We start from the raw sequence: 26,642 nt of genomic DNA, 5'->3' as shown, positions 1-26,642 counted from the left end.
CCACAACGCCGTGGAACAGAGTTTGGAGGAGAGCGCTGTCCGCGCCCCCACCACCCGTGTGGAGGAGCGCGGCTTCAGAGGGTAATCAGCAGGTCTGACGAGGAGAAGTCTGAGGCAAGGAGACTACAGCGGAGAATTGAATGCAACATTGTTGCACAAGGAACAGGAGCTCCAGTACGGGCTGTGCGCAGAAGGCGCACATCAGCTGTAGCTGACACGGCAGTCCGAGTGCAAAGGGGACCTGGAGATAACATGCAGGGTACAGGCTGGAACGGCCTGCAGCGGTAACACCAGACCCCGGGCCCACCCGCGACCAACATCCTGCAGGAGGGACCAGCTGAAGGTACGCATTGCACCGCAGACACTCAAGCCTGCATAGAGGCTTGCAGATCTAGTGTAGCGGTTGGCCCCCACACCAGACACTGAAGCAGATAACAGGACAGTGCCGCGTGAGGGGGAGCGGGCCACAGCGTAGCCCCAGGGTGAGACAATAAAGAGGCGCCTGTAAGAGCTGCCGAACAGCAGAGCCCTGCTGCAAAACCAATGCACACACCCAGATTGGACCCTGTAGCCCGGCTACCACAGGCAGTGTTACGCATGTAAGGAAAACACAACCTGAGTCATCCCATATAACTGTTGTGGACCGTAACAGTATAGGTAAACGGGACAGCAGAGTGGATCCAGGGAAGTGCTGAGACCCATTAGCAGGGATCCACCCAACGGTCAACCAACTGGGGGCGCCAGACAAGCTACGGACCACCTGAGGGAAGGTGCCTCATATCGACCATAATAAGGGCCTGATCAACAGAAGACCTGTAATAAGGATAAAAGGCAGTGAGTACTGGACTAACGGTGACAGGGCAAGCCCGGGCAACAATCTACAGACAAGGGGTCCAAGAGCACACGAGACACGAAAGTCTGACACCAAGGCAAGCCACACACTCGAGAAAATCCAAAGTGAAGCAGTCATCACTGGACATCTTCAGTAAACCAAGTCAAGCCGGAGAAGGAGCCAGCCCCCGGGGGCGCACCCCACCAGAGAGAGACGAGGCACCAAGAGAAGATCAGAGGATCCTGGAGGCCATCGCGGCACTGAAGACCGCCTGGGAAATCAAACTGGACGAAGTGCAAAATTCCCTGGAAGCCAAAATAGACGCGGTTAGTGTGGACGTCAATCTGTTAAGACAATATGTCAGGGCTATAGCCGAACGAACCGGCACGCTGGAAAAAGATATGAAAGCCACCACCGAAACCAGCAAAGAAAATAGAATAGAGATACATATTCTGCAACAGAAGGTGGACAACCTGGAAAACAGGGTTGAAGAAGTGGAAGGGAGGGCGAGAAGGACCAACATACGTATTGTGGGACTACCTTAAGGTGAGGAGAACCCCGACCCTACTGAGTACATCGAGGCCATGATATTACAAGAGATAGGCGCGGGTACACTATCTCAAGGTTTTGTAGTAGAGAGGGCACACAGAGCCCAGGCAAGGAAACCGCCGCCTGGTGCCCCGCCTCGCCCGATCATAGCCAAGATACTGTGCTACAGAGACAGAGAAAAGATTCTTGAATACTTCAGGTAGGGTGGAACAATCTCTAGAGCTTCGGCGACCATCACAGCATACCCGGATTACACATTCCTGGTACAAAAGTGACGCCTGAACTTCATATCGGTTAAGAGACGGCTGCGAGACTCCAACCTGAAGTACAGGCTGCTCTATCCAGCGACACTCAGGGTCCTACATGGTGGCAAAGCACTCTTCATTGAGACTCCAGAGGAAGCGACCAAGTGGTTGGACGGAATGAGCTGTTCAGATGAAGCAGCAGACCATGCGATGGAGGAGAATGATAAGTGAACTGCTGTTTTTTACCTCGTTTAAGATAGGAGGTTGGGAATGATGGGTTGACAGGGGGACACCCTCGCATAGGGTCGGGTACCCGAGGCTGAGGACACTAGAGATGTGTAGTGATGGCTAATGGGAGTGCACTGCGGATTAAACACAGGAGCTGCAACGTAGTTCCCGACTTTACCCCCATAGCGTAGTTTAGGTAGGATATTGTAGTGTAATATCCACCTGCAGCGACCTTCACCTGCAGCTGCAAAGTGGAGATCGAGAAGCAGGGGAGCCGGAGATCCAGGGATGGAGCTGGGCAACAGTTGGGAGGGAACGGAGTTGGGAGTGGGGGCAGCAGGGGGGCAGTATGGGGAGTTTGGTTAGGTTGAGGGAAAGGGGGAAAGGGGGGAATAATGAAGATGATACAGGAGCATATCACGGGTTGTCTACAAACACAACTAATCTTGCACTGGAAGAGGATGGGAAGAAGGGCGGGTGGATTAGGATATAGCTGAAATGGGAGACCTTAGAATTGTGACCTCGAACGTCAGGGGGTTAAACACCTATATTAAGTGCAACAAAGTCATGATGTACCTACAACGGCAAAAGATAGACATAGCAATGCTACAGGAAACCCACTTAATCAAAGAGAAACTAGAAGTGATGAAGAGGAAATGGAAAGGGACCACAATAGGAGCTACATACTCAGTGTATGCCAGGGGGGTCCTCATGTGGATCGCGCCCCACGTCCCGTTCAAATTGTTACAACAGGAGTTAAGAGAAGACGGTAGAATGGTGCTGGTAAAAGGGATGGTGGGTAAAAAAAGTGGTTAATCTGATCAATATCTATGCCCGAACAATGACACTGCACTGTATCTCAGAAATCTATATGCCATTATCAGCTGATATATGGAAGGAGAGGTCATAGTGTGGGGGGACTTTAATTGCACCCTAGACCCAAAGATGGATAGATCAGATGATAAATTGTCCAAGCCCAGCCCGGCAGCAAAAACTCTGACCACACTTATACGAGATTTCCAACTCACGGAGATATGGAGGAAGCTTCACCCTGCTCGCAGAGGGTACTCCCACTATCCAGCCCCGCAGGATTTAAACACCAGGTTGGACTACATACTAGTGTCTGGCACCATGGTGGAGCAGATTAAGCATGCAGAGTGCAAGCGGCAGTCCTATCAGACCACACTCCCCTTGTGGTGATGTGGCAGATCTCACCGCCCACGCCCAGGATACCGACATGGAGACTTCGAGCTGAAGCTCTCAAGGACACCATGTTTAGGGAAGACCTAAGGAAAGCAATACAGGAGTACTTTGAATTAAATAAGGGAAGCGTTGAGTTGGCTGGCATAAGGGGGACAGCATAGTCTACCGGGTTATTAAATGGCATAACCGCAGACCTACCAACTACAGAATGGGAGATTGAAGATAAAATGCAAGAGAGACCAAACCGGGGCAGAGGCGATTAGACAATTAACAGAAAAATATAAATCACACTGGGAGAGATTATGCAACCTCAACTATAGAAAATACATAGAGAGGCAACATGAGGCGATTACTAGCCTGGCTGTGCAAGAGTGAGACCCCAAAGCAGGTGATCCGAGAGATACGTAGTGAGGAGGGCATACTTGTAGGGACACAAGAAGGGGTGAACGAGTGCTTTCAGAGATACTATAAGAATTTATATGCTGAGAAAGTAGAGGCAGAGGAAATGGACATAAATGAGGTGCTGGAGGACATCATCCTGTCTAGGGTTCAGGCAGAGGAGAGGGAGAGGCTCGAGGCACCACTGGAATTGGACGAACTGGAATATGTAATTTGTAACCTCCCCACTAATAAGGCGCCGGGGTCCGACGGCCTCCCAAGCGAATTTTACAAGACTTGCATAGTAGACCTACTTCCACCACTGCTAGCCATGCTGAATGAAGCGTTTGAATGGGGAACATTCCCGGAGACTATGAGGGAAGCGATAGGGGCGTGGCTTGGTGCTCATGGAGTGAGGACGCGGAACTTTCGAGCTCCGGCCAAGCCCCGTAGTCTGATCCTGAATTAGGTGTTTCAAGTTTGCTGGGCTGCCCTTCCGACAACCTAACCGAAGCTGAGGCGAAGACCCGTGTTCCGCAGCTGTTCTCGATGAAAATCGGAGCTCAGGAGCCCCGATACGGCGCTTTTGCCCAGCTCCCCCCCCCTCTCCGAGCGGCACATCCAAAATGGCGGCCTCGATGCCCGAGAGAGCCTGAACCTCCTCTCCCCGGGACCAGTCAGGCATTCACACTCCCTGCTGCTCGAGCGAAACCAACGAAGAGGTGGGACCAGCCGAACCGTGTGGCGCTGCCCAACAGAACATTACTGGGGGGCCCAGGACCCTCCCGGCAAGACTCTCTATCCACGGCGGACGGCGCACGGAGCTGCTCCCGCCGAACCCGAGGCCCGCCCGCTGGGTCCCTTCCGGATCGTAGCGGGGGAAGTTGTGGGGACCCCCTGAACTGGTATATCGGGCCTCCTGGCACTCGAGGCCCACTGCAACAACGCGCGGGGGACCGCGCTCCGGAACCAGCATCGAAGACACCGAAGACGCCCCCCGGCTTAGCCCGACGCCCCATCCTGACGAACATAACTAGGGCCTGCCCGCCCCCCACGAGTCGGCCCTCGTCTCCGAACAACAAAGCGGGTCGATCCGCAGGCGGATTAACCTGCTGAGGCGCCCCCCCGTGGGCTGCACGGAGAGCAGGCTGGGGAGAGCCACACGACCGGACACTTACAACAGGCAAAGGGGACCAGAGACTCTGTAATGCCTACCTCAAGGGGCAAGGCCAAGAATGAATGCCACTATGGATCCTTTCGTCACCCCGAAACCCCACCCGGGCGCCCAGTCCACGCCTAAAAGTACAGCTCCGCAGACCAGCCCAGAGGAACGCGACAAGGACAACCAGGTACTCGAGGCGATTGCTGCCCTAAGGACATTTATTGACACGAAAATTGGTGAGGTGAAGGCTGACATCCAACTCATAAGACAAGATGCCCGCAATCTGACGGAACGTGTCACCAACATGGAAACGATCCAGAAGGACATCGCCGAGGACACACAAGACCTCAAGGCTGAGGTGGCGGACCTTCGGAGGAAGGTGAGCTACTTGGAGGCAAGATCGGAGAGGCAGAGGGCCGCGCTAGGCGTAACAATATTAGGATACTGGGTATTCCCGAAGGAGCCGAGACCATGGACCCGACGGCCTACATAGAATCCCTAATACAGCAGGAAATTGGGGCGGAAAAACTCTCCCAGGGCTTTGCCATCGAAAAGGCCCACAGATCGCTCCAGAAGAAACCCCCCCGGGCTCCTTTCCTCGCCCCATCATAGCGAAAGTCCTCAATTTCCGGGACCGCGAGGTGATCCTAAAGTTTTCGAGAGAGGGTGGAGAGATAGAGTGGGATAATTCGAAAGTCACCATTTACCCTGATTACACGCAGTCAGTACAGCGAGCAAGGAACTCTTTTGTCCCAATCAAAGCTAGATTGAGAAAACTAAATCTAAAATATATGCTGCTGTATCCCTCCAGACTGAAAGTGATTCATAAGGGGAGAGCGATATTTTTGGAAACTCCAGCCGCCGCCACCATGTGGCTGGAACATAATAAACTGGCGGACGCCCCCCCTGAACCCACCCACGAGAACTGAACCGAAAGCAAAAGGGGCGACGGACCGACACCTGGACACCACTGCCCTTGACCCAGCACTGTACACCATCACAAGAGTATACATCAATACCGAGGAAACTACATTGAGGACATCAAGTGACTACGGGGCCCACCCGGCCTCCCGCTCATGGGCGCGCAGCACACACCCACGCAAGACCAGTGCTGGCTAGCTGCCGGCACAAACCTACTCGTGCTAGAAACCCGGACGGGGACAGACAGCACGAGAGCCCCCGAGCACTGCCCCCCTTGGCAGTAGCTGGGTGCACCAGTTATGGTTATTTTTGTTCAGTTTTTGTTATGACTGCACTCCTCATGAAGACTGTCCCCCAATTTATGGAGGATCAAAGGCCGGAAACTGGAGCCCACCACCCCACGCAAGCAAATCGAAGCATGACACCTAGCAGTGGATGCCCAGCCCAGAAAATGGGCGGAGAGCCTCTCCCATCCATGATTAAAACCAAGCAATGGCAACACGCTTCAGAATAATTACATGGAACGTCAGAGGGATGGGATCCTACCTGCGGAGGAATCGAATACACTCCTACTTGAAGAGGAAGAAGATATCGTTTGCCCTCTTGCAGGAAACGCACCTCACATCCGACACCGTGAACAAATTGGCAGACTACTGGGGCGGCCAGGGCAGCGGCTCCTCTTACTCGAAGTACGCACGCGGCGTATACACGTGGGTGAGCCCTGACACACCCTTTCACCAGATGGGGATGGAGACGGACGAAGAGGGCAGGTATGTGATGATCTGGGGCATGCTTGAAAACTCCCGGCTATGCATAGTCAACTCATACTTCCCGCAACATGGCATACCCTCCCACCTCAGGCAGATATGCGCCAAAATTGCACCCCACAGGGAGGACGCCCTCTTGTGGGGGGGAGACTTTAACTGCGTGATGAACGAAGACACAGACAGATCTTTAACGCCGCGTACCCCCAACGGCCCTGCCTCCCGCGCTCTCCGCACTGCGGTCGCGGACTTGTTCCTGGTTGACGCCTGGCGAGACCTGCATCCTATCGACAGGGCCTACTCATTCTACTCAGCCCCCCACGATTTACACACCAGGATAGACCACCTTTTCGTCGATAACGCACTGATACCGCTGGTTGAGTCGGCGAACTACCTGGGAAGATCGATTTCGGACCATTCTCCTCTCCTGATACAGCTTCACCTGAGAGGCCCGCGGCCCCCTATCCCAATGTGGCGCATGCCAACTGAAACCTTAACGGACCCTGCATTCAAGGAAACCCTAAGAGAGAAACTAGACGAGTACGTACAGATTAACAAAGGATCGGTCCAGAAGTGGAGCACATTCTGGGAAGCCATGAAGGTGGTAACGAGGGGTGAGATAATAGCTGAGGCCGGTGGCATCAGGAGGCAGCTGAGGAAGGAGCTGGAGGACAAGGAGGATGAGATCAGGCAACTGGAAGATGCTTCGCCTCCGACCGCTGCCAGGGAAGCCAAACTGAAGGACATCAGGGAAGAATGCAGGACAGCCTGGGAGAGGCTGTCCAAGTTCGACTTCTCCACACGGACCCTGAGGGCACACAAGGAAGCGGACAAGCCCGGCAGGATACTTGCCTGGTTATGTAAGAGGGAGAACCCAAGGCAGGCCCTTAAAGAGATCAAAGACGAGGGAGGTACAACACAGAGGACGCAACTAGCAATAAATGAAGTCTTCTCAGGCTATTACGCCAGACTCTATGCCCACAACGAGAGAATCCCCGAGAAAGACATAAGAGACACCCTGGATGAAATCGGACTACCCAAGCTGAGCCAAGAACACCGCGCCAGGCTGGAGGAGGCTATCACATTAGAAGACATATCGGAAGCGATCAGGTCCCTCTCCACCGGCAAGACACCCGGGACGGACGGCCTCACTCCAGAATTCTATAAGGCTTACGAGGAGACCCTAACTCCGATATTACATGAAGTCTATTTGGAGGCTTATGAGACTGGAACCTTGCCGAGCAGTATGAGAGAGACTCTCATAATACCAATGCTCAAGCCGGGCAAACCACCTGATGAGTGCGACTCGTACCGCCCCCTGGCTATGCTGAACTATGATGGCAAAATCCTCACGACTATACTAGCCAAGAGGCTCTCTAGGGTGATAGGGTCCCTAATACATGAAGACCAGAACGGCTTCGTCCCAGGACGTAACACCACCGCCAACCTGAGGAGGCTCCAACATGTTGTGGCACAAACAGCAGAGAGCAAGGAGGACCCAGCGGTACTCTCGCTCGACGCTGTAAAAGCTTTCGATTCGATATATTGGGAATGGCTGATCCTGACCCTGAGAGAGTTTGGCCTAGGGGAACACTTCATTCGATGGGTCGAGATACTCTATAATAACCCGGTGGCCCGGGTGAAGACTGGTGGCATGGTATCAAGCGCATGGCCCATCCAAAGAGGAACCAGGCAAGGGTGCCCTTTATCGCCGATGTTGTACATCCTGGGCCTGGAACCAGTGGCAATCTATTTCAGGAAGCAATTGTTCGACTCTGGTATCAGCATTGGCGGAACATACAACATCATTTCCTTATATGCTGACGATGTCCTTCTATACCTCAGGAACCCCCGAGAAACTGCTCCCACAGCACTGGACGTCCTCGATAATTTCGCCAAATACTCGGGGATAAAATTTAGTAGACAGAAATCATGCTTCTTCCCCCTTGCGGGACTCAGAGGACTGGACACAGAGGAACTACCCGGAATGGGGATCCAGTGGCAGCCGGAGGCCTTCCGCTACTTGGGTTTAACCATCATGCACACGCCAGCCTCCACCCACGAGCGCAACACCGAAGCAGCAATGTGCGGGGTTCGAAGGTCCATTAAATTCTGGTCAAAGCTCCCCCTCTCAATGATGGGTAGAGCTGCAATCTCCAAAATGATTATACTCCCAAGATTCCTCTACTATTTCACCAACATCACTCACTACATCCCCCCGCCTTTCTTCAGGAAACTGGAATCTCTGGTCAGGGACTTTCTTTGGGGTCAGTCCAGACACAGGCTCGCCCTGAACATCCTCACGCTCCCCCACACCGAGGGCGGCATCTAACTACCCGACTTCCAGAGATACTATCTCGCATCACAACTAACACACGTAACAAAGTGGCTCTCAGATGAACCCTCCGCTGAGACTGGCCTCTTTCGCCAACTGACCGGGCCTACGCACCGTAAGGAGATAATATGGGGCTCGCAGATGGGCCCTCCTGACCCGCCCATGATAGTAACCTTGGGGAGGCGGGTCTGGAACAGGGTTAGAATACTACTAGGCCTCCATCACCCGTACATGCCCAAAATCCCCATGCTGACAGACGTGTGCAGGACCCCCATCGACCTTCCAGTAATGAGGAACTGGGAGACTTGTGGCCTCTACACATGTGGAGACATGTTTGACGAAGGAGCCTTTAGGGACTTTGATTCGCTGCAACTAAAGGACGGACTCTCTTCGGGACAATTCTTATTTTACCAGAGGGTGAGGCACGTAGCCAAGACCAAATGGAACACATGGCCTGAGGAACCAGAGACCCACCCCCTTGTTCAGGAGATGTATAACTTGAGCGACGGCTGGAAGCCGACATCGACGCTCTACGCCCAGATAAACGACCGAATTAACCCCAGAAGAGCGCGCCTGAAAGAGAAGTGGGAGACCGACTTGGGGATTGAAATCACGGAAGAGGAATGGGCAAGAGCCCTGTTGTACCCGAAGGAGGTGTCACGGAACGCCAGGTTTAGGATGATCCAGCTGAACGTCCTCTACAGGACCTACATGACCCCGCACAGGATAGCCACCTTCAACAACAAAATCCACTCGACATGCCCATGGTGCTCCTCCGAACAAGCTGACTTGATCCACATGTTCTGGGCTTGCCCCAGGTCCCAGAAGCTCTGACTTGCTACCGAGCGAACCTGCAGGAGAGCTGGACTGGAAAGGTATGAATGGACACCTAAGGAGTGTCTCCTGGGCACCCACCCGAGACTTGGCAAAATCAAACATCTAGTGAAGCTCATGGACATGGCATCCATTCTTGTGAAAAGAACAATAGCGATGGCTTGGAAATCGCCCGCAGGCCCCAGATACGGCCCTTGGATCAGGGAAATGGAAAGATGGACCATGGCCGAAACCAGGGCCTGGGAGGAGGGAAACAACAGAGGCGGGGATGACGTGAGCTCAACACTGGAGTCCTGGAAAGCCCTCATGAGGGACATGATCTTCTCGACCGACTTCAAACCCCCCTGAACAGCCCAACAGGACACAAATTCCAGGTAAAATACCACGATCAGACTGATGAGCCCGAGTGCGTTCCAAGTGCCAGGCCCTGAAACGGCCACGAAGAGGGGTGGTTCCGGCCCTGGGCCAAACACGCAGAATAAAAACCACGTCACGATTCCATGGGAGTGCACAGTCAAAGTTGTTATTACTGTTAATTTTGTTTGTTAGTTTGTTGTTATTTGTTGTTCTCTTGGCAGACACGACACATGGTCAATAATATAAAGCACACTTCGTGCTCTACTACTATGTATATGATTGCAAATGCCAATAAAAACACTTAAAAATCTAAAAAATGAGGGAAGCGATAATTATCCCGCTTCTCAAGCCGGGTAAAATAGACACTGACTGCAGATCTTACAGACCTCTGTCGATGTTAAATCAGGATAGTAAGATTCTCACAGCGGTAATGGCAAACAGATTGAAGCCGCTGATCAGCACCCTAATACACCACGACCAGACGGGATATGTCCCCCCAGCGGAGCATATCTGATAATCTCAGGAGATTACACCATATTATGGACCAGACCGCTGGAAGCTCCCAAGAACTGGCAATAGTCTCACTAGACGCAGTCAAGGCTTTTGACTCAGTCAAGTGGCCCTGGCTACAAGCGGTCCTAAAAAAGTTTGGGATGGGACCAGTGTATCTGCAGTGGGTGAAGCTATTGTATAGCGCACCGATAGCAAGAGTTCGGACGGGCGGTGGTCTCAGAAAGGTGGACATAAAGCAGAGGAACCAGACAAGACTGCCCATGTTCCCCGATGCTGTTCATCCTAGCATTGGAGCCACTGGCGGCGTACCTTAGATACCAATATGGGGAGGTGGGCATTACTATAAAGAGCGGTCAGCACCTGATATCATTGTATGCGGATGACATGTTATTGTATCTGAAATATCCCGAGGAAAACTTACAATATATATTAGAGGTACTAGATCAATACGCACTATTATCGGGTATAACGGTAAACCCAAGGAAGTCCACGATATTCCCGTTAGGGAGATTTAGGGATTTATGTCCAGGGAGTCGCTGCCGGTACTACAGATTGACTGGGCGGTAGATACATTTAGATACCTGGGGATAAATGTATATCACAGAGTTGAGGATGAACACAAGAATAACACAGAGAAAGCAGTGGAGAGGATCCAAAGCAGTATGGCATTCTGGACGAGGTTGCCCCTAACCATGATGGGGAGGACAGCATTGCTCAAAATGATAGTATTGCCCAGGTTGTTGCATAATTTTGCAAATGTCCCATATTCTGTACCAAAACGGTTTTTCCATAAACTCCAAAATATCTGTAGGGGGTTCATCTGGCATAACACTAGGAACAGGGTAGCCCTGTGGAAATTACAAAACCCACACGAACGCGCCGGTATTAAACTACCCAATTTGGAAGTATACTATCTGGCGAGCCAATTGCAATATGTAGCTAGATGGCTCTCTGAAGACACCACATCCGAGTCCAGACTATTGAGGGCGGAATGTACACCATGCTTCCTGAACGGATGGATGTGGACAACCGAGCCACCGACAAGTGCGAGGGAGGCACTACTGTCTGGCGAGAGGACTTGTAGGAAATTGGGAAGCCAGACACCGTACTCCCCGCAGGTCCCTCTAGTGACACTGCGAGGGATAGACGATCAACTGAGATGTGCCATAAGGAAATATTGGGAACCAGTAGGGGTGGCAACGGTAGGGGACGTGTGGCAAGGAGGTTGCGGGATAGAGTTTGACCGCCTAAAGGAGGACACAGGCCTACACAGCGGGCAGTATATCACGTATGTGAGGCTAATAGCTATGCTTAAAGAAACATGGTCAGAAGTAGAACTGGCCCAACACCCAGTCGAGGCCTTAGAAATGTTTCAAGCGGTGTCAGGCAGGGGACACAAGGTTTCTAGAATCTACGAACTATTGATGCCTAGGGTGGGATAAGAGGTGGTTCAGACAAGGCGAGATTGGGAGGAAGAAAGTGGGGAGACAATGAGTGACGGGCTATGGGAAAGTGTGCAAGGGTACCATAAAAAGGTGTAGAGGAATGCCCGATTACAACAAATTCAATTGTATATCACTCACAGAGCATATATGACCCACAAGAAAATGGCTAAGTTTGCAAATGCAGCTATACAGAGATGCCGAAATGTGGAGAGGAGAATGCTGGGATGGTACACATGTTCTGGGCTTGTCCCGAAATAGACAGATATTGGAAGGAAATAGCGGACTGGTTGGCAACCAAAGGGATTTTACTGGTAATAGGCACCTTGTGGGCATGTATGGTGGGGGATTTCCCCAGACCGCGCAAACTCAAGCATGTGAGCAAGCTCAAAGACCTGGCCTATATTTTAGCTAAACGAAACGAAGGATAGCCATGGGATGGAAAGCTCAGGCGAGACCCAATGTAGAGACCTGGAGGAGGGACCTCCTGCAGTGGGTTGAGGCTGACTCAGTGGTCTAGAGGGAGGCAGCATGCAAAGGGGGTGAAGAGGAAGCAGGAACATTGATGGCATGGCAGCACTTGATTGCATCACTGACGGGCTTGGGACCCAACGAATTGGACACAGATAGCTCCCAGGATTATGGAGAAGAAGAAGAGACATTTGTGGACTAGAGGACCGTGATGGCTCCTCAAAGAGACTTTATTGGGAGGAGGGGAAGGGAAAAGGGGGAGTTGGGGTTTCAGTAGTTATGCACCATGTTTAGGTGCACTGTTTGTGTGATTTTCAAGAAAATGATAAAAACCAATAAAATCATTTTTTTTAAAACTTATACTTTTAATTCCCCTCTGCACCCCAAGATCTTAAGCCAGTCCTTAGAGCCCCGCTGCTAAACAGCTAACATCTAACCTCCCTTTTTCAACTAAGATTGAGGGAATCCTTATCCTTCTTGACCATCACCTGGAAATGATACTGTACACAATGTCCTTCTTCTCACCTGCTGGGATGTGTGGTGGAGACCTCAGGAACAGTCCTGCTTTAGTCTGGTTTTTACTGCCAGAACTGAACCAACAAATCGGCATAACCGGTTCACATTCACACAGTATCGCCAGTTGCCTCCTACACAAATGCTACTGAATTGAAGTCAACTACCTCTATTTGAAAAACTCCAAATCAGAGGTCCCGAGCACTGCCTGCACAGAAAAGAAGTTGGGTGGAAATTAATAGCATGACTGTCGGGGCCACACCACACTCTTAGAAGGTACAAGGCTGCACCACAGTCCAAGCACAGGATTCTATTTAAGCAGGTTGGTCATTCCTAGCCTTCAGCTTCTGTGGCTGGCACCTACCAATTCGTGGTTACTTACTTGCTGACACATCTTAATCTTCCTGATTTACTTGCAAGCAAATTTGCTGTTATGTGTTAAGTTATGTCGTATTTATGCAGAGCAAAATCTGCCATGTATGAAACCTCTTGGTGCTAAATGCTGTCTGGACAGATGGCAGTGCAGTGCCTGGTGGTTGTGGGTTACCTTATAGGAGTGGCACGTAAAGGGTTGGGCCTGCGATCCACCCCCTCTACTTAAACGCAGACATGTCTCTGCAGAATGTTCATTTTTTATTAGTGTGGCCCAGTATCTTGTGGCCTGCCTTACCACCCATGTTTGTTGATTCTTGCAGGGGAGAAATAACCGTTAACCTCTTTGAAGGGACACAAAGGGGTGGGTATACGTAAGGCTTGTGTTGGTGCAGGGAATGGTCCAGTTGTGTGCCAGTCTTGCTTGAAGACCACTGGATTTGCACATGCTCGAATCAACAACACCAAGGGCCTAAAGTATGATGTGAGAATATCTTTGGCTCAGTGGTGCCCAGTGTCTGTGGTCTTTCTGATGCCTGGGAGTCAGTGTTGATACAGATGTGTTTGACAATGCTTTGCCATGTCATTTCAACGAAGTAAATTACATTGATGTAATTTACTTTGTTGAAATGTCTTCCCCAAAACACTTTGAATTTTGTTTTGGGGTGTTCCCCTGCCCATGCCCCACCTCCCTTTCACTACTAACCTCACCCAAACCCCTCCACAATCCCATTTTACCTCTTAGCACCCAAATACATATACATTTTGAAGTATTGGCAAAGTAATTTCCACAAAGTAAAATACATTGAAGTAATTTACTTTGTGGAAACAACAGGATACCCAATGCACAGGAGAAATGAGGGCAAATACCCTCCTTCTCACTCACTATCCTAGAACGCCCAGGTTCTATAGACCGGAAATCTGACTTAGAACTACAAACCCTGTAAAATGAGGGTGGAATGCATTGAGGAGTGTCCAGACAACAGGACCCAAACTACAATTCTTTTGGTCCAGCACTTTCCTTGGCTCCCTCTTGGGCCTCACTGTTTTACTGCTTGGCTCTTCCTCTGCACTCCAGGGTGCTCTCACTGGTTCTCAGCCTCAGTGATTGGGCTTTCTCTCACCGTGCTTCTACCACTCTTAGCATCATGGCGTACGCATACTCTCACAAGGGTTTCCCTCACTTCCAGCATTATGGCGTGCTCTCACCCAGTCTCGCAAGCTCAGTCCTACAACATTGGCTCACTCCATCTCTCTATCTTACTTGGGCATCTGCTCACTGAGTCTACCTCTTTCTGGAAGCAAGTGCTGGCTCACTTCTCCCTTTCCTTAGGAAATAGGCTCTGTGTCCGAGTCATCAGTTTCTCTCTACTTTTTGTCTCTCAACACAGTGTTACTTCATTCATTCACTTCAACCAGCATTCGCAAGTTCCTCCCTGTTGGCCATGTACTTTTTCTCCTCACTCCAAGTCAGCTTCAGGGAAGACTTCAGCAAGGCAAAGGTTCTCCATAGGTCTGATGACTGCAACCCCTCAGAATGGCAGCACAGTGATTTGTCATCCACTTGCCACAGCTAAGTGTTCCTACTCCAAGTTTCCAAGCCTCCTTCTTGTGGCCTGCAGTACCAGTCATCTGATCCTAGACAGAAACAACAGACTAATAGTTCAGCTCTGTCTCTTGTTCCAGCAATGACACCTTTTGACTATCCTTTCACTGTGCAGCATCTTTTATCTCACAGGACCAAGGAACATTGCTGTTTTGGACCAGTTAACTGTTGTTTTCCTACCTATAACCCTATTCTAGCCCAAATCGGAACGTACATCAGCCAACCACTCACCTCTTATCTTTCCGCTCACCTACCTAACCTTTCTCTCTTGGGCTGCACCCTTTCTCCATGGTCTTCACTTGCCTATTTCTTCTACCCTTCATCATCATCTTGACTTCACTCCATTCCTCTTTATATTCACTCTTCTTCCATTCTCTCACTGCCTCAACTTGGTCAAACTTCTGCATAACTCTTCCAGCTCCCCATCTTCCCCTGTCTCCCTGCACTCACACCCCTCAGATATGATGCTCTCCCAGGCTCTCTAACTTCATTTATTCCCCTCGTCTACCGCAGAGCACCTGCTCCTCCCCCCACTGCATATAACTCGGCCTCTGGCCTCTGGGATGCACAATCCGTCTGCAACACGTCTTCCTGCATCACTGACCACTTTGACTCTTAGCACCCTCAACTTTCACTTCTTGCTATCACAGAAACATGGATCTCCCATCGTGCCTCTACTACACCAGCAGCTCTCCACACTCACTCGGCTACCTTCTCCTGCTCATATGTGTAGACATGGATTGATTTCATGTGTATTCTCTCGCTCGTAATGCAAGTGTCTTAGTGTATATTTTAAATACATCGGTGTGAACATTCAAGTGCTCGGCAGTCTCCGGTGCAGTTACCTTTACACCGACCCCCCCTGATCTATGAAGTACGAGGCGTGTTGCTTAGCCTCGTGAGCAGATGAGAGTCTGGTTGGAAGTTTGCGTGAAACCCTTTGCACCAGTGATGGTGCGGAAAAACCATCAGAGTCCCGCACATTCTATCGGCCAATAGCTTACACCTAGAACGACTGGGGGGTCTCCAATTGGTGGGGCGCAGTCTGTCTGCCTCGGGGATCAGCTAGGTGTGTGTCTCTCTGTACTGAATGCCTGTACCATTATACAGTCAGAACTATAAGGACGAGAATGCAAAGTTAAACATGAGAACATGGCTTGCATGTGTTGCTCGCGTGTGACATTGGACAACATGAGCTCCTTTAAAATGTGCAGGTCATAGTCCAGAGCACATTGAAAACAATGGTGTTTGTTCAAATCACTTTGAGGGCCAAACACTACAACTATGCCCCATGTGAGGAGTGAGTGGTGCATCTTGGGCTTCGTCTTGCGTTGCGTTGCATTGTGGTACTTGCAGTTCTGTGCTTCTAATGTGAAATCGAGCCTGTGAGTGGCAGAATTCATGGCAGGCAGGCAGGCATGGGTCGCATGCTTATTCACAATTGAAAAGGGGCGAGTTGGGACATAGATACATCCCCTGTGAGTTGTATGATTAAGAAAATGTCACCCGACTGTCATTATGGGAATGAAACATGTATTCATTATGTCAATACAATGTGCACTTTTTTGCTTGTGAATCAAACTAAAAGAGTTAACTTTAACTTTTTGTACACATATCAGTCGTGGCAGTTCAGGCCCTGGTGGGGACCGAGACACACATCCAGATAGGATCCTCTTCACCTGACCCCTGGGGGAGCAGAGGGGGTGGGGTGAAGAGGACTGAACAGTATTGCTGCATTGGGCTAAAATAAACAATAAGTGCTGAAAGGGCATTTCTGTCAGTCATACATCCTACATGGAGGCATTGGAGGAAGGGAAGGGAAGGATGTAAAAGGTGGTGGGGACCGAAGGGCCCCGTTCATAATTCCAGGGGACATTCAACCCCCTGCCCTGTGGATCCAGTTGCAGGTCACTGTGGAAGGTGTCCAGTGGGCCCTTGTATGGATTTTAAATGGCCTGTGCCAGGTGTATGACGTGGCAGGATGTGGCGTGATGTAGCAGTGCAGGATAGTGAAGTGTGATGACCGGAGTATAAATTCAGCTGACGGGGTATAGGGCAGGGAGAGAGGGCGGGGAATAGCCACACGAGGCCTTGACAGGCTGACTGCGGGTCGGCGTGGTGAATAGTGGCAGGTGCACGGTGCAGTGCAGAGGTGCGAGGACGGTGCAACGAGCAGTATGACGTGTCAGAGTTGTGATATGACAGGGCGGGGAGTAACAGGCCCTTAAGTGGCGTGATGGGTGTAAAGCAGCATGACGAGGCGTGAGCTGCCGCACCATGAAGGATGAATTGCGAAGTTAGCGGAGAGGTGAGAATGGGGGCAGTACTTTAAGTGGGCTGGGGCCAGCCCAGGCAGTCTCCAAAAGGCAATCTGACAAAAGAGACAACAGCCGATGCTGTCAGTCACTGTAACTTCCTCTTAGTGACCGCTTGCGTGAGGGGTCACCAAAGGAAGTTATTGTCCCTTTGTTTCCCCCTCCCCATGTCACCGAGGCATATTTGACCTGCGGTGAACCTGGGGATTCCTTGCCATATTTCGAGGTTTATAAAAGACGGCTTGAAAAGTACACAATTCAATCCATCTTTTATAAAGCTTTGCTGACGGCCAAAGCCCGAGGCATGTTTGTAAAAGATGGACTGAATTGTGTACTTTTCAAGCCATTTTTTTTATAAACATAGAAACAAAGATGGCTTAAAAAGTATGCAAACTGTAAGGTATGCACACGCCTATCCCACAAGGCACGCCCCCAATTTCTTGCCCCACTTAAAGCCTTGAATGGGGGTGACTTGAAGTGGCCCAATATCTGAGTCACAGTAGGCACTATAGCATTCAGGAAAGCACCCAAGATTAGAGCTGTGGCCTCTGCTATATCAATCCCCATCTCCAGGAAACAGTGGGGCATGTTGCTCTGCGGGGGGAGATGGCATACTGTGTTGTCGTGCTATGCGTAACTGCTGAACCCATATGCATGCAACTTGTATTGGCCGAACCCTTACCCTCACCAGTAAATAAGTTAGAGCACAAAGTTTGTCAAGTGTTGGCAATAAAAGGCCATAGGATTTTAATGTGCAGATATGGTTATGGGAATAACAATAATCGCATATCATAATAATATCATACTTTTGGGCACCGGGTCCTGAGGTTACCCCCTCTGGCCCGTGCCGCCTTATTGTCCCACGACTTGTAGTGGTCACCGTCCAGTGTCCTCCTTCGTTTTTTCTTTGTTCTTCTTCCTTCTTTTGTAGGGTGGGAGGGTTTTGTGGTAAAGAAGCAAAGATTGGAGGACGCTGAGTGAACAGCGAACCTCCTGTTAGTTTGGGTCCCCGTTCAGGGTCCACAAACAGATTGTGTTTTCTTAGAGGTTGCTGCTCTTATTTATAAGACCCAGGGGATCCCTGGGTCTTTGATGTGCGTAGTGGGGGGCTGTAGTCCAGCCCCCACACCGGTGTAGCCAACTGTCTGGCCCCCTCAGGGGGGGCAGGTCTTTGAACCTGCACCCTGCCTGACTGTTGCTTCATGGAAGGGTTTGTTTGTTTGTTTGTTTTTATTATTTGTAAAGCGCGCCTAACCCGTGGGTAGCAGGGCGCAAAGCAGCAAGAGGAGTGTACAACTTAAGTTACAGAGCACGCATTAGATGAGTCCAACTAGGTTACAGTGTTGGAGGCATTAAACATTAGGGCTGATACATCAGAGTATAAATTAAAGGTGAATATACATAGTTTACAAGTTGTAGATATATCTAAGCATAGAGATGAGAGGGTATACAATTTATACAGAATTTACAGTAGGCGCAACAGTGGAAGAGATTAGGTGTCAAAGCATTAGATGTCATGTTCCTTGATCCAGCGGATGGTATTGGATCTGAATTGTGGGTAGGGAAGGTCCTCCCTAAGAGATGGTGGTAAGGAGTTCCACAATTGTGCTGCTTTGACGGGAAAGCTATTCCCTCCAGACATAGTACGTTTGAATCTCGGGACAAGGAGGAGGTTTGAATTGGCTTTTCTAGAGGGATGGCAAGAAGTCAGTCTGGTGAATCTTGTTATCAAATATTGAGGGGCCGCTTGGTGTAGGCATTTATGGGTCAGAGAGACCGATTTAAGGAAAATCTTATCTTTTGTAGAAAGCCAGTTATATGATCTTCTAGTCTCTGAGATTTGTGCTTTCCTCGGAAGGCTTAGGGCTGCTCTTAAGGCGTTGTTTTGTAGGGTTTGAGTTTTATTAGTAATGTATTTATTGCTGCCTACGTAGAGTGCGTTGCAATAATCCAACTTAGATAGGATCAATGCTCTAGCTAGAGTGATGCAGTTGTTTGGGGAGAGGAACGGTTTGGCTGCCCTAATGAGTTTACATGTATAGGAAGTGGCGGAAGTCATGGCATTGACTTGGTTTTTGAAGGTGAGTGTTGAGTCTAAATAGAATCCTAAGGTTTTAACCTCCTTAGCTACGGTGATAATATTATTGTCAATGACAAAGGATGAGTAGTTTTGGCCTAATTTATTGAGGTTGGGTGCAGTGCCTAGGATGAGGAGTTCTGTTTTGTCATCATTCAGGCATAGACCGTGAGAAGCCATCCATGCCTGGATGATGAGGTACACTTGATTTACAAAGGCCAAATCCTTGTCATTATCCCCCGTCAGCGGGATGAGTATCTGGGTATCATCAGCATAGTTCGTGTAGGTGATAGCCAGGCCATCTAGATCATCGAAAAGGGGCTTTGTAAAAATGTTGTACAGGGTAGGGGAGACACAAGAACCTTGTGGCACACCACAGGTAATGGGCATAGGGTCAGCGGGTGCTGAAGGGGACAAAACTTGACCGTGAGCTTTCTCCTTCCTGCGGTCACCAGGTCGTTGCCCCCTACGTGTACTATCAGGAATTCTGTAGGTCTCTGTATGCGACCAGCTCTGCTAGCGTATCGTGGATGTCTGCCCAACAGAGGCCTCTGTATCCCCACCAGGAAGCAATGGTGTTCCTGAAGGGTGGGCCCTCTTTGTTTCTTCTGCCCATCGACCTGTCCTGAAGACGAATGAGTGTCCGACTATCCATGCTGATCGGAGTGGGGTCTTCCCCCCTTTGAACCTGTGCCCTGCCTGACTGTTGCTTCTCCTGGGTGCTTAGCACCTTGTTGCTTCGTGGAAGGGTGAGGTGATTGTTCACACCTCACCGTTCCCTTGCTTTGTGTGGCAGAGACTGTGTGTCTCAGTGTCTGTGGGGGGAGAGGAGCAGGCTTGGGGGTGGAGGCTGCCCCTCTCCCTGGCCTGCCAGATGGTAACAGCAGTTACCCTGCCTCGCCTTGGGCGGCCCTGCGGCATTGCCCACTGTCATTGGGAAGAAGACGCAAAGTCTAATGCCATCGGGCGAACACCTCACGCAGTCTCTTGGAGGATGTTTCTCATGTGTTCCGCTGCCCCAGAGTTCACACAGGCCAAACATGCAGCAGTATAATAAATTCACGGGGATAGGCTCAACCCCAAATTAGTGTCAATACAAACTCTGGGCTAGCTGAGGACATGAAAGCCAGTCTCCCACAGAATGCATGAGGCACACACAGGGCACGTTACTCACTTAGTGACTGCTGCACTCCATGGGGACGGACACCCATAACATATGGAGGAAAGGGAACGTGAAATAGGAGTATGTTTAGTACAAAATGGTGACTTCTTTGGTTGTTCAGCTTTATTTCCAAACTTTCACAATATTGCCATCAAAAACAAAACTTTTTTTAAATTGGTGGTTGAGCTTATGCTGTCCATGCGTTGCTCACAATCACCACTCCACGGACAGGTATCCTAAGAGGGGCAGCTTCTCTTTTCAGCATGTGGCATCATTCTAAACTAAAGGTGTGCATTTCCTCAGTTCTCACAACAAGAGAAGAACAGGCACAACTTTTCAGAAGGTCAAGCTTTTGCCCACTGACCCTTGACCGGATCCTTATGCGCCAAAGGACAAACAGTCTTGAGTTGTGCAAGCCCTAGCCAGGTTGCAGCACGTGTACCAGCTAGATGGAGGGATGCTAGCTTTAATAATGACCTTGGAGTTTGCCCATTCTAAAATGTATCTGTCGCTGTGTTTGTCTGCATTTTGCACCAGCTTGTTCTACCTCCTTGGTGCAACGTCCTTTCATCGCCTGCATTTTCATCCCATGGCATTTTAGCGTGCATATTACAACGAATATGCTCATCGAATTTTTTAGGGGGGGGTGGGAAAGGGCAGATAAGGGTTTGGGCGGGTAGGCAATAGCCAAAAATAAGTGTGGGAGGGAGGCAGGCTTGGGGGGGAAGCCCCCCAAAACAAAAGAAAAAACGATGAGCATTTTCGTTGAAATGTACACGTTAAACTGACAGGGGATGAAATTGCAGGTGTCGAAATGACATGGAACCACCTCCTTCAGAGTTTTCCCCCAAAGTTTTTTCATATGACCAAGGTGAACATATCGATTCTTTGCTTTCACGCTCCAGCTGCGCACACCTGTGGTTGCAGCCTAGTGGGGGCCTTGGGTAGTGGCCGGGTTTCGTTTTGTAGCTCTTCTCCAGTGAACTTGTTGCTCCCATTTGCTTGATTACAGCCTCATTGCATCGCTGAAAGTATTTACGGGTGAGGATAAGCCTGTAAATTCTGCGCACCACCTAATCTCTATCCAATTATTTTCCCCAGGTTTTGGCCCCGGAACCAGCCTGACAATGTGGGTAACGAAGACTGCGTCACCATCTCTCAAAATATGGATTGGAATGACGACAAGTGCTGGTGGCTGTACACGAGCATGTGCCAGAAGGCCGCCAGCGTGCTGCACATCCAATCTGGGTATATAAGTGCCTAGCAGGCTGCCCATGTGCCACTGCTACGCCACAGCCATGGAAAAATTCTCCACGCGGACAAAACTCACTGCTGCCCCAACTAACAAGAGCCGCTGCCCTCCTGAACAAAGAGCCGCTGCCCTCCTGAACAGGACTGTGCCATTCTGCTGAACTGGAATGAACAGTAGACCCGAGATTTCTCAACACTCTGGTGTGCAAGACTTCCCAACACAGCACCATGCAAGAACCTCGACCACCTCACCAAACAAGAGAAACAGTTGGTCTCCCAAGCAAGACTCCAAAACCCCTGCATATTATCCCCAGCTTATTAAGTTTCCACAAACTCACCTAAGAAAAGGCCATATCGTCCCTGCCAAACAGGACTTACCAACACCCTACCTAATAAGGGCGAATGCTACAATGCTATACAGAAAATCCCTACCCAATCACTGCCAAAGCTACCACATCCAACAGGGCACTTCACCCCAACAGCCGTCAAACAGAATTGTTCACCATCCTTAAGCAGTAGGCACTATTCTCAACAAAAACCCTACAACACCTTCTGGTCCCTTAGCAGTACTTTGAACCACCCTACTTTTGAACAAGACTCTCCAATCACCTGTTTATTTCAATTCCCAACAGCTCAGCTAAAGAACAATTACCAATAATCTGCCAAAGAAGAGTTCCAACCACCTTGGTAAACAAGACTCCTCCACACTGCTAATTAAATCACCCTGCCAACCCCCCCTGTTCTAAAATCTCCACCAACCTGCAGCAGCACGTTCCAATCAAGGCGTAAAACGGTAAAATCACTCCGCAAGACTGTGCCTCCCTGCCAAAGACATTGATGCAACACCCACTCAAACAATAGCCATCACCACTCCACCGAACCGCAGCCCTTGCCACAACACCCACTCAAACAATAGCCATCACCACTTCATCGAACAGCAGCCCTTGCCACGACACCCACTCAAACAGCAGCCATCACCACTCCACCGAACCACAGCCCGTGCCACAACAGCGACTCAAACAATAGCCATCACCACTCCACCGAACCGCAGCCCTTGCCACAACACCCACTCAAACAGCAGCCATCACCACTCCACCGAACCACAGCCCGTGCCACAACAGCCACTCAAACAATAGCCATCACCACTCCACCGAACCGCAGCCCTTGCCACAACCACTCAAACAATAGCCATCATCACTCCACCGAACAGCAGCCCCTGCCACAACACCCACTCAAATAGCCATCAGCACTCCACCGAACCGCAGCCCATGCCACAACACCCACTCAAACATTAGCCATCAACACTCCACCGAACCGCAACCCTTGCCACAACACCCACTCAAACAATAGCCATCACCACTCCACCAAACAGCAGCATGTGCCACAACACCCACTCAAATAATAGCCATCACCACTCCACCGAACCGCAGCCCTTGCCACAACACCCACTCAAACAACAGCCATCACCTCTCCACCGAACCGCAGCCCGTGCCACAACACCCAATGAGACTCTCACAGACTGGCTTTAGCAACAGCCCCTACTGCCAAGCTTCCCTGTAGCAATCATGATAAACTGGCGTCCTTTTCTAGAATCCAGAGCAAAGGACGGCCTTCCCCCCTTCGCCTCTCTCCAGGCTCTGTATACAAAACAAGAAAACAGAAGGCAAACAGGAATTTAACTTCATTAGGGGGGGAAAAAGAACAAGACCTAAAAAAAGAGAACTATGAATGGCACCTATCACCAGGCTCAGACTGGCTTATAGGGCAATCAGTCCAAGGCCGAACCAAAAACTCAAAATGATTGTTTGTGCCATTTTTTTGCCCAATGTGGGCCAGTCTGATGAGTTACTTCACTATGTGCCTAATAGTTTTGACCAGTGTTGCAGAATAAATATTCTTTAAAATGTACAATTTGCATCACATTTTATCAAAAACCTCCCCCTTGGGTACTAATCAAACGGCGTCACAAAAGGAATGAATTCCTTTTTGCAACGGTGGGCCAATTTTTCGTTGGCGCCCGAGACAATTGTATGCCCCACTCCGGCCCTGCCTGCCACACCTAGAAACATTTGTGTACAGGGGCGTTATAAATGACATCCTATTACATCATATCATTAGCATGCAGCTTGAGACACCAGCAAGCAAAGACCCAAGCAGAAGTGTGCAAGGAGTACGACAGCATCCATAGAGGCAATAGGAATTGCAGCAACGATTTCCCATGATCTGCAGCCACATGACAGCTAGAGGGGATCCACAGCACTGGCCATCATGGACCAGGATGAACATGTTAGGCCAGCATACCTACACGGAAGAGTTCCTGCTTAGCACAGGCATCTGGGAACAGGATGCACATGTTATGGCAACAGACCTACACGGAAGAGGCCAGCATACCTACACGGAAGAGTTCCTGCATAGTAGGCATCTGGGAACAGGATGCAACTGTGAAGCCAGCATACTTACATGGAAGAGTCCCTGCATAGCTCAGGAATCTGGGAACAGGATGCACATGTTACGCCAACATACCTACATGGAAGAGGCCAGCATACCTACACGGAAGAGTTCCTGCATAGCTCAGGAATCTGGGAACAGGATGCACATGTTACGCCAACATACCTACATGGAAGAGGCCAGCATACCTACACGGAAGAGTTCCTGCATAGCAGGCACCTGGGACCAGGATGAACATGTAAGGCCAGCATACCTACACGGAAGTGTTCCTGCATAGCATGCATAAGCCAGGATACCTGCACAGCATGCGTACCTGCATAGCAGGCATCTGGGACCAGGAGGAAGAAACCACAACATGTCTTCAGTGTGCAAGCATCCCTAGAGGCTCTAAAGACCAATCAATGCCATCAGTGAGAAACAAGTCACAGAAACATGTGAGCCACCATGATGAACCAAGCATCTGCCTGTCCATTGAAGCCTCTTAATGCCCTATGACTGCATGCTAATACCACTGCCCTGGGTCGTCATGATGATTTGGAAGAGCAGACATGACATGCACAAAATTCCCATACCTGTAAAAAGAAACATTCAAAAGATGCCACGCCTTACTCTCAAATGATGATAGCCCATCCAACTTGTTGAAGAATCCCTCCCACACTGCCAAATAGGTCTGCCCGCCACCTGCTGACCGAAGAGCAAGACCCCTCACAACTATGCCGAGCAAGACCTGCAACTTCAACCTGCCAAATACCATTTCCAAAAACTGTCATGTGATCACCCAAACCACACCAATGAAAATTAGCCCTTTCCCTTAACATTCCTCCGAACAAAAGTCCCTGTCACACAGCTTTTCTCCGCCACCCCATCGAGCAAAAGGCTCCATCACCCTGCCTAGCAAAAAATGCCATAATCCTGCCAAAGTATAGACCCACAACCCTGCCAAACAAGATTCCTTACAGTAAGGCTTCTAAACACCCATTCATTACAAAATCCACTGCGACCCATCCCCAACCCCTCCCCAAACAAGATTCCCCAGAGCCCATGAAGCAACCATGAGACTCCACCAAGCAAACGACTTCAGATCACCTGGAAAACAAGCCTCCATACTAAACAGGACTTGCAGCTACCCTGGCCAATAAGACTGGCAAGCCTCCATCACACAGCAGCCCCCAGCAACCTACCCCACAGTATTATCGGCACTCCTCAACAAAAGTTGCAGACAGGATGGTGAACAGCATTTCTCGCCAAACAGACTGTACAAACGCAACAAAAAAAGGCAGATACTATTACCTTACTGAACTGAATTCTAGAACAACACGCTAAATACTTCACACTGTAAATGTAAGCACCAGCCTCCTCTATCCCAGAAGAAGACTCCTCACCCTGACGGCCATACAGGGCTAATCTGCTGAGCATGACGCCCCACAGCACAGAGCAAGACTCCCCTGAGTGACGAGCACGATGCTCCACTGAGAAAGCCGCCCTCCCTCCCCCTGAGCAAGAACCCTCCCTGTCCAGCTGTGCATGACTCTCCACTCCCCATTAAGTGAAATGCTCACACACCTGCTCCTGACGAATGACAATCCACGTTCTCCAGCAAGCAACACTCCCCGCCCACTGCCAGCTGGGGCAGCCCACCACACTGAGGACAATCAGCACCTTGCAAAGCAAGCCTTGAAAGCCCGGCTGAGGCCTAAAATAGAACCTTCTTCAGAGAGCCTCCGTCACCTGCTGGAGAGGAAGCATGGGGCAAACATGGCGGCCAAAAAGGACCAGCTTTGGCGAAGCGCGTTTTGCTTGTCAGTTTATGTGGACTCAGTTCTGATTTTAAACTTGTTCTGGAGCCTCTTACCCTTGTGCCTTTGTTTCCTCTCCTTAGGTAGTGCACCCAAGCCACCTGCCCACGGTTGGGTGGGAAGGATAGCAAGGCAGGTCACTTATGGGGCCAGGCGGTTCTGCCCTCTCCCTTTGACATGCGACAGCGAGCTAGAATAACCATCGAATTAACCAAATGCTTTGCGTGCTGAAAATGTGTGACGCTTTAAGAAGTGCCTGTGTGAAAACACTTACACTAAACCATGTTTCTGCTAAAATCCAATACTGTAACCTTATATTTTTCACTAAACTAATTTTAAAAATTTTGTTTAACATCTTTGGCTCTGGCCTTTGCATTATTTTGCCTGATCACTGTGACTGCAGCATTCATACACGTGTGGATGTGTGGAGTGTAAGAAGGGGGGTGTGCATAGGAGGTTTCAGTTCCCAAACAGTTGAAGGATCCTTAGGTTAATCACAGACATTAATAATTTATTTTCACTTTCATCACCTCCCATGAGCCCACCCAAAAACAATATTTCACACAGACAAACTGATTACAGCCAAGGCCATGTAGTTGGGGCAATGACCTGTCGGCTTGTGTCTTCCCCAGGCGTATTTTTTTTTTTTTTTGTAATCCTGCTCTAAATTACTCACTACCACACCTGCTGAAACATTCGTTCCTTGTAGCACCCTTTCTGTGAAGAACCTCTTATTGCGAGTCCTTATTCTCCAAGACATCACATGCCAAATAAAATATCAATGGCTTCTGTTCCTGTGAAATGTTTGGAGCCCTGTGAGGTTATGAAGATCAGGTATCCTGTGTCCTTGAATAGTTGCACTGCTGGC

At 49.9% G+C, this 26,642-nt stretch overlaps 1 protein-coding gene across 3 annotated transcripts in view; it reads left to right on the top strand.

Moving 5' to 3' along the window:
• Positions 1-26,128, top strand: part of LOC138580230 (asialoglycoprotein receptor 1-like) — a 233,674-nt gene extending 207,546 nt beyond the window's left edge. For 2 of the 3 annotated variants that reach the window (XR_011304212.1, XR_011304213.1), the window contains exon 2: positions 21,381-21,516. Coding sequence is in view for 1 of the 3 variants with exons in the window: in XM_069650599.1 (XP_069506700.1) it covers positions 21,381-21,543 (163 nt within the window). In the remaining 2 variants the exon portion in view is untranslated. Of the gene's footprint in view, positions 1-21,380 lie in introns of all 3 variants that reach the window. The other variant, XM_069650599.1, reaches the window with a different exon arrangement.
• Positions 26,129-26,642: the final 514 nt, after the last annotated feature.

Source organism: Ambystoma mexicanum, chromosome 3p (genome assembly GCF_040938575.1).
Source record: "Ambystoma mexicanum isolate Mex_15411 chromosome 3p, UKY_AmexF1_1, whole genome shotgun sequence".
NCBI lineage: Eukaryota > Metazoa > Chordata > Amphibia > Caudata > Ambystomatidae > Ambystoma > Ambystoma mexicanum.
This window is presented reverse-complemented; position numbering and strand designations above follow the sequence as displayed.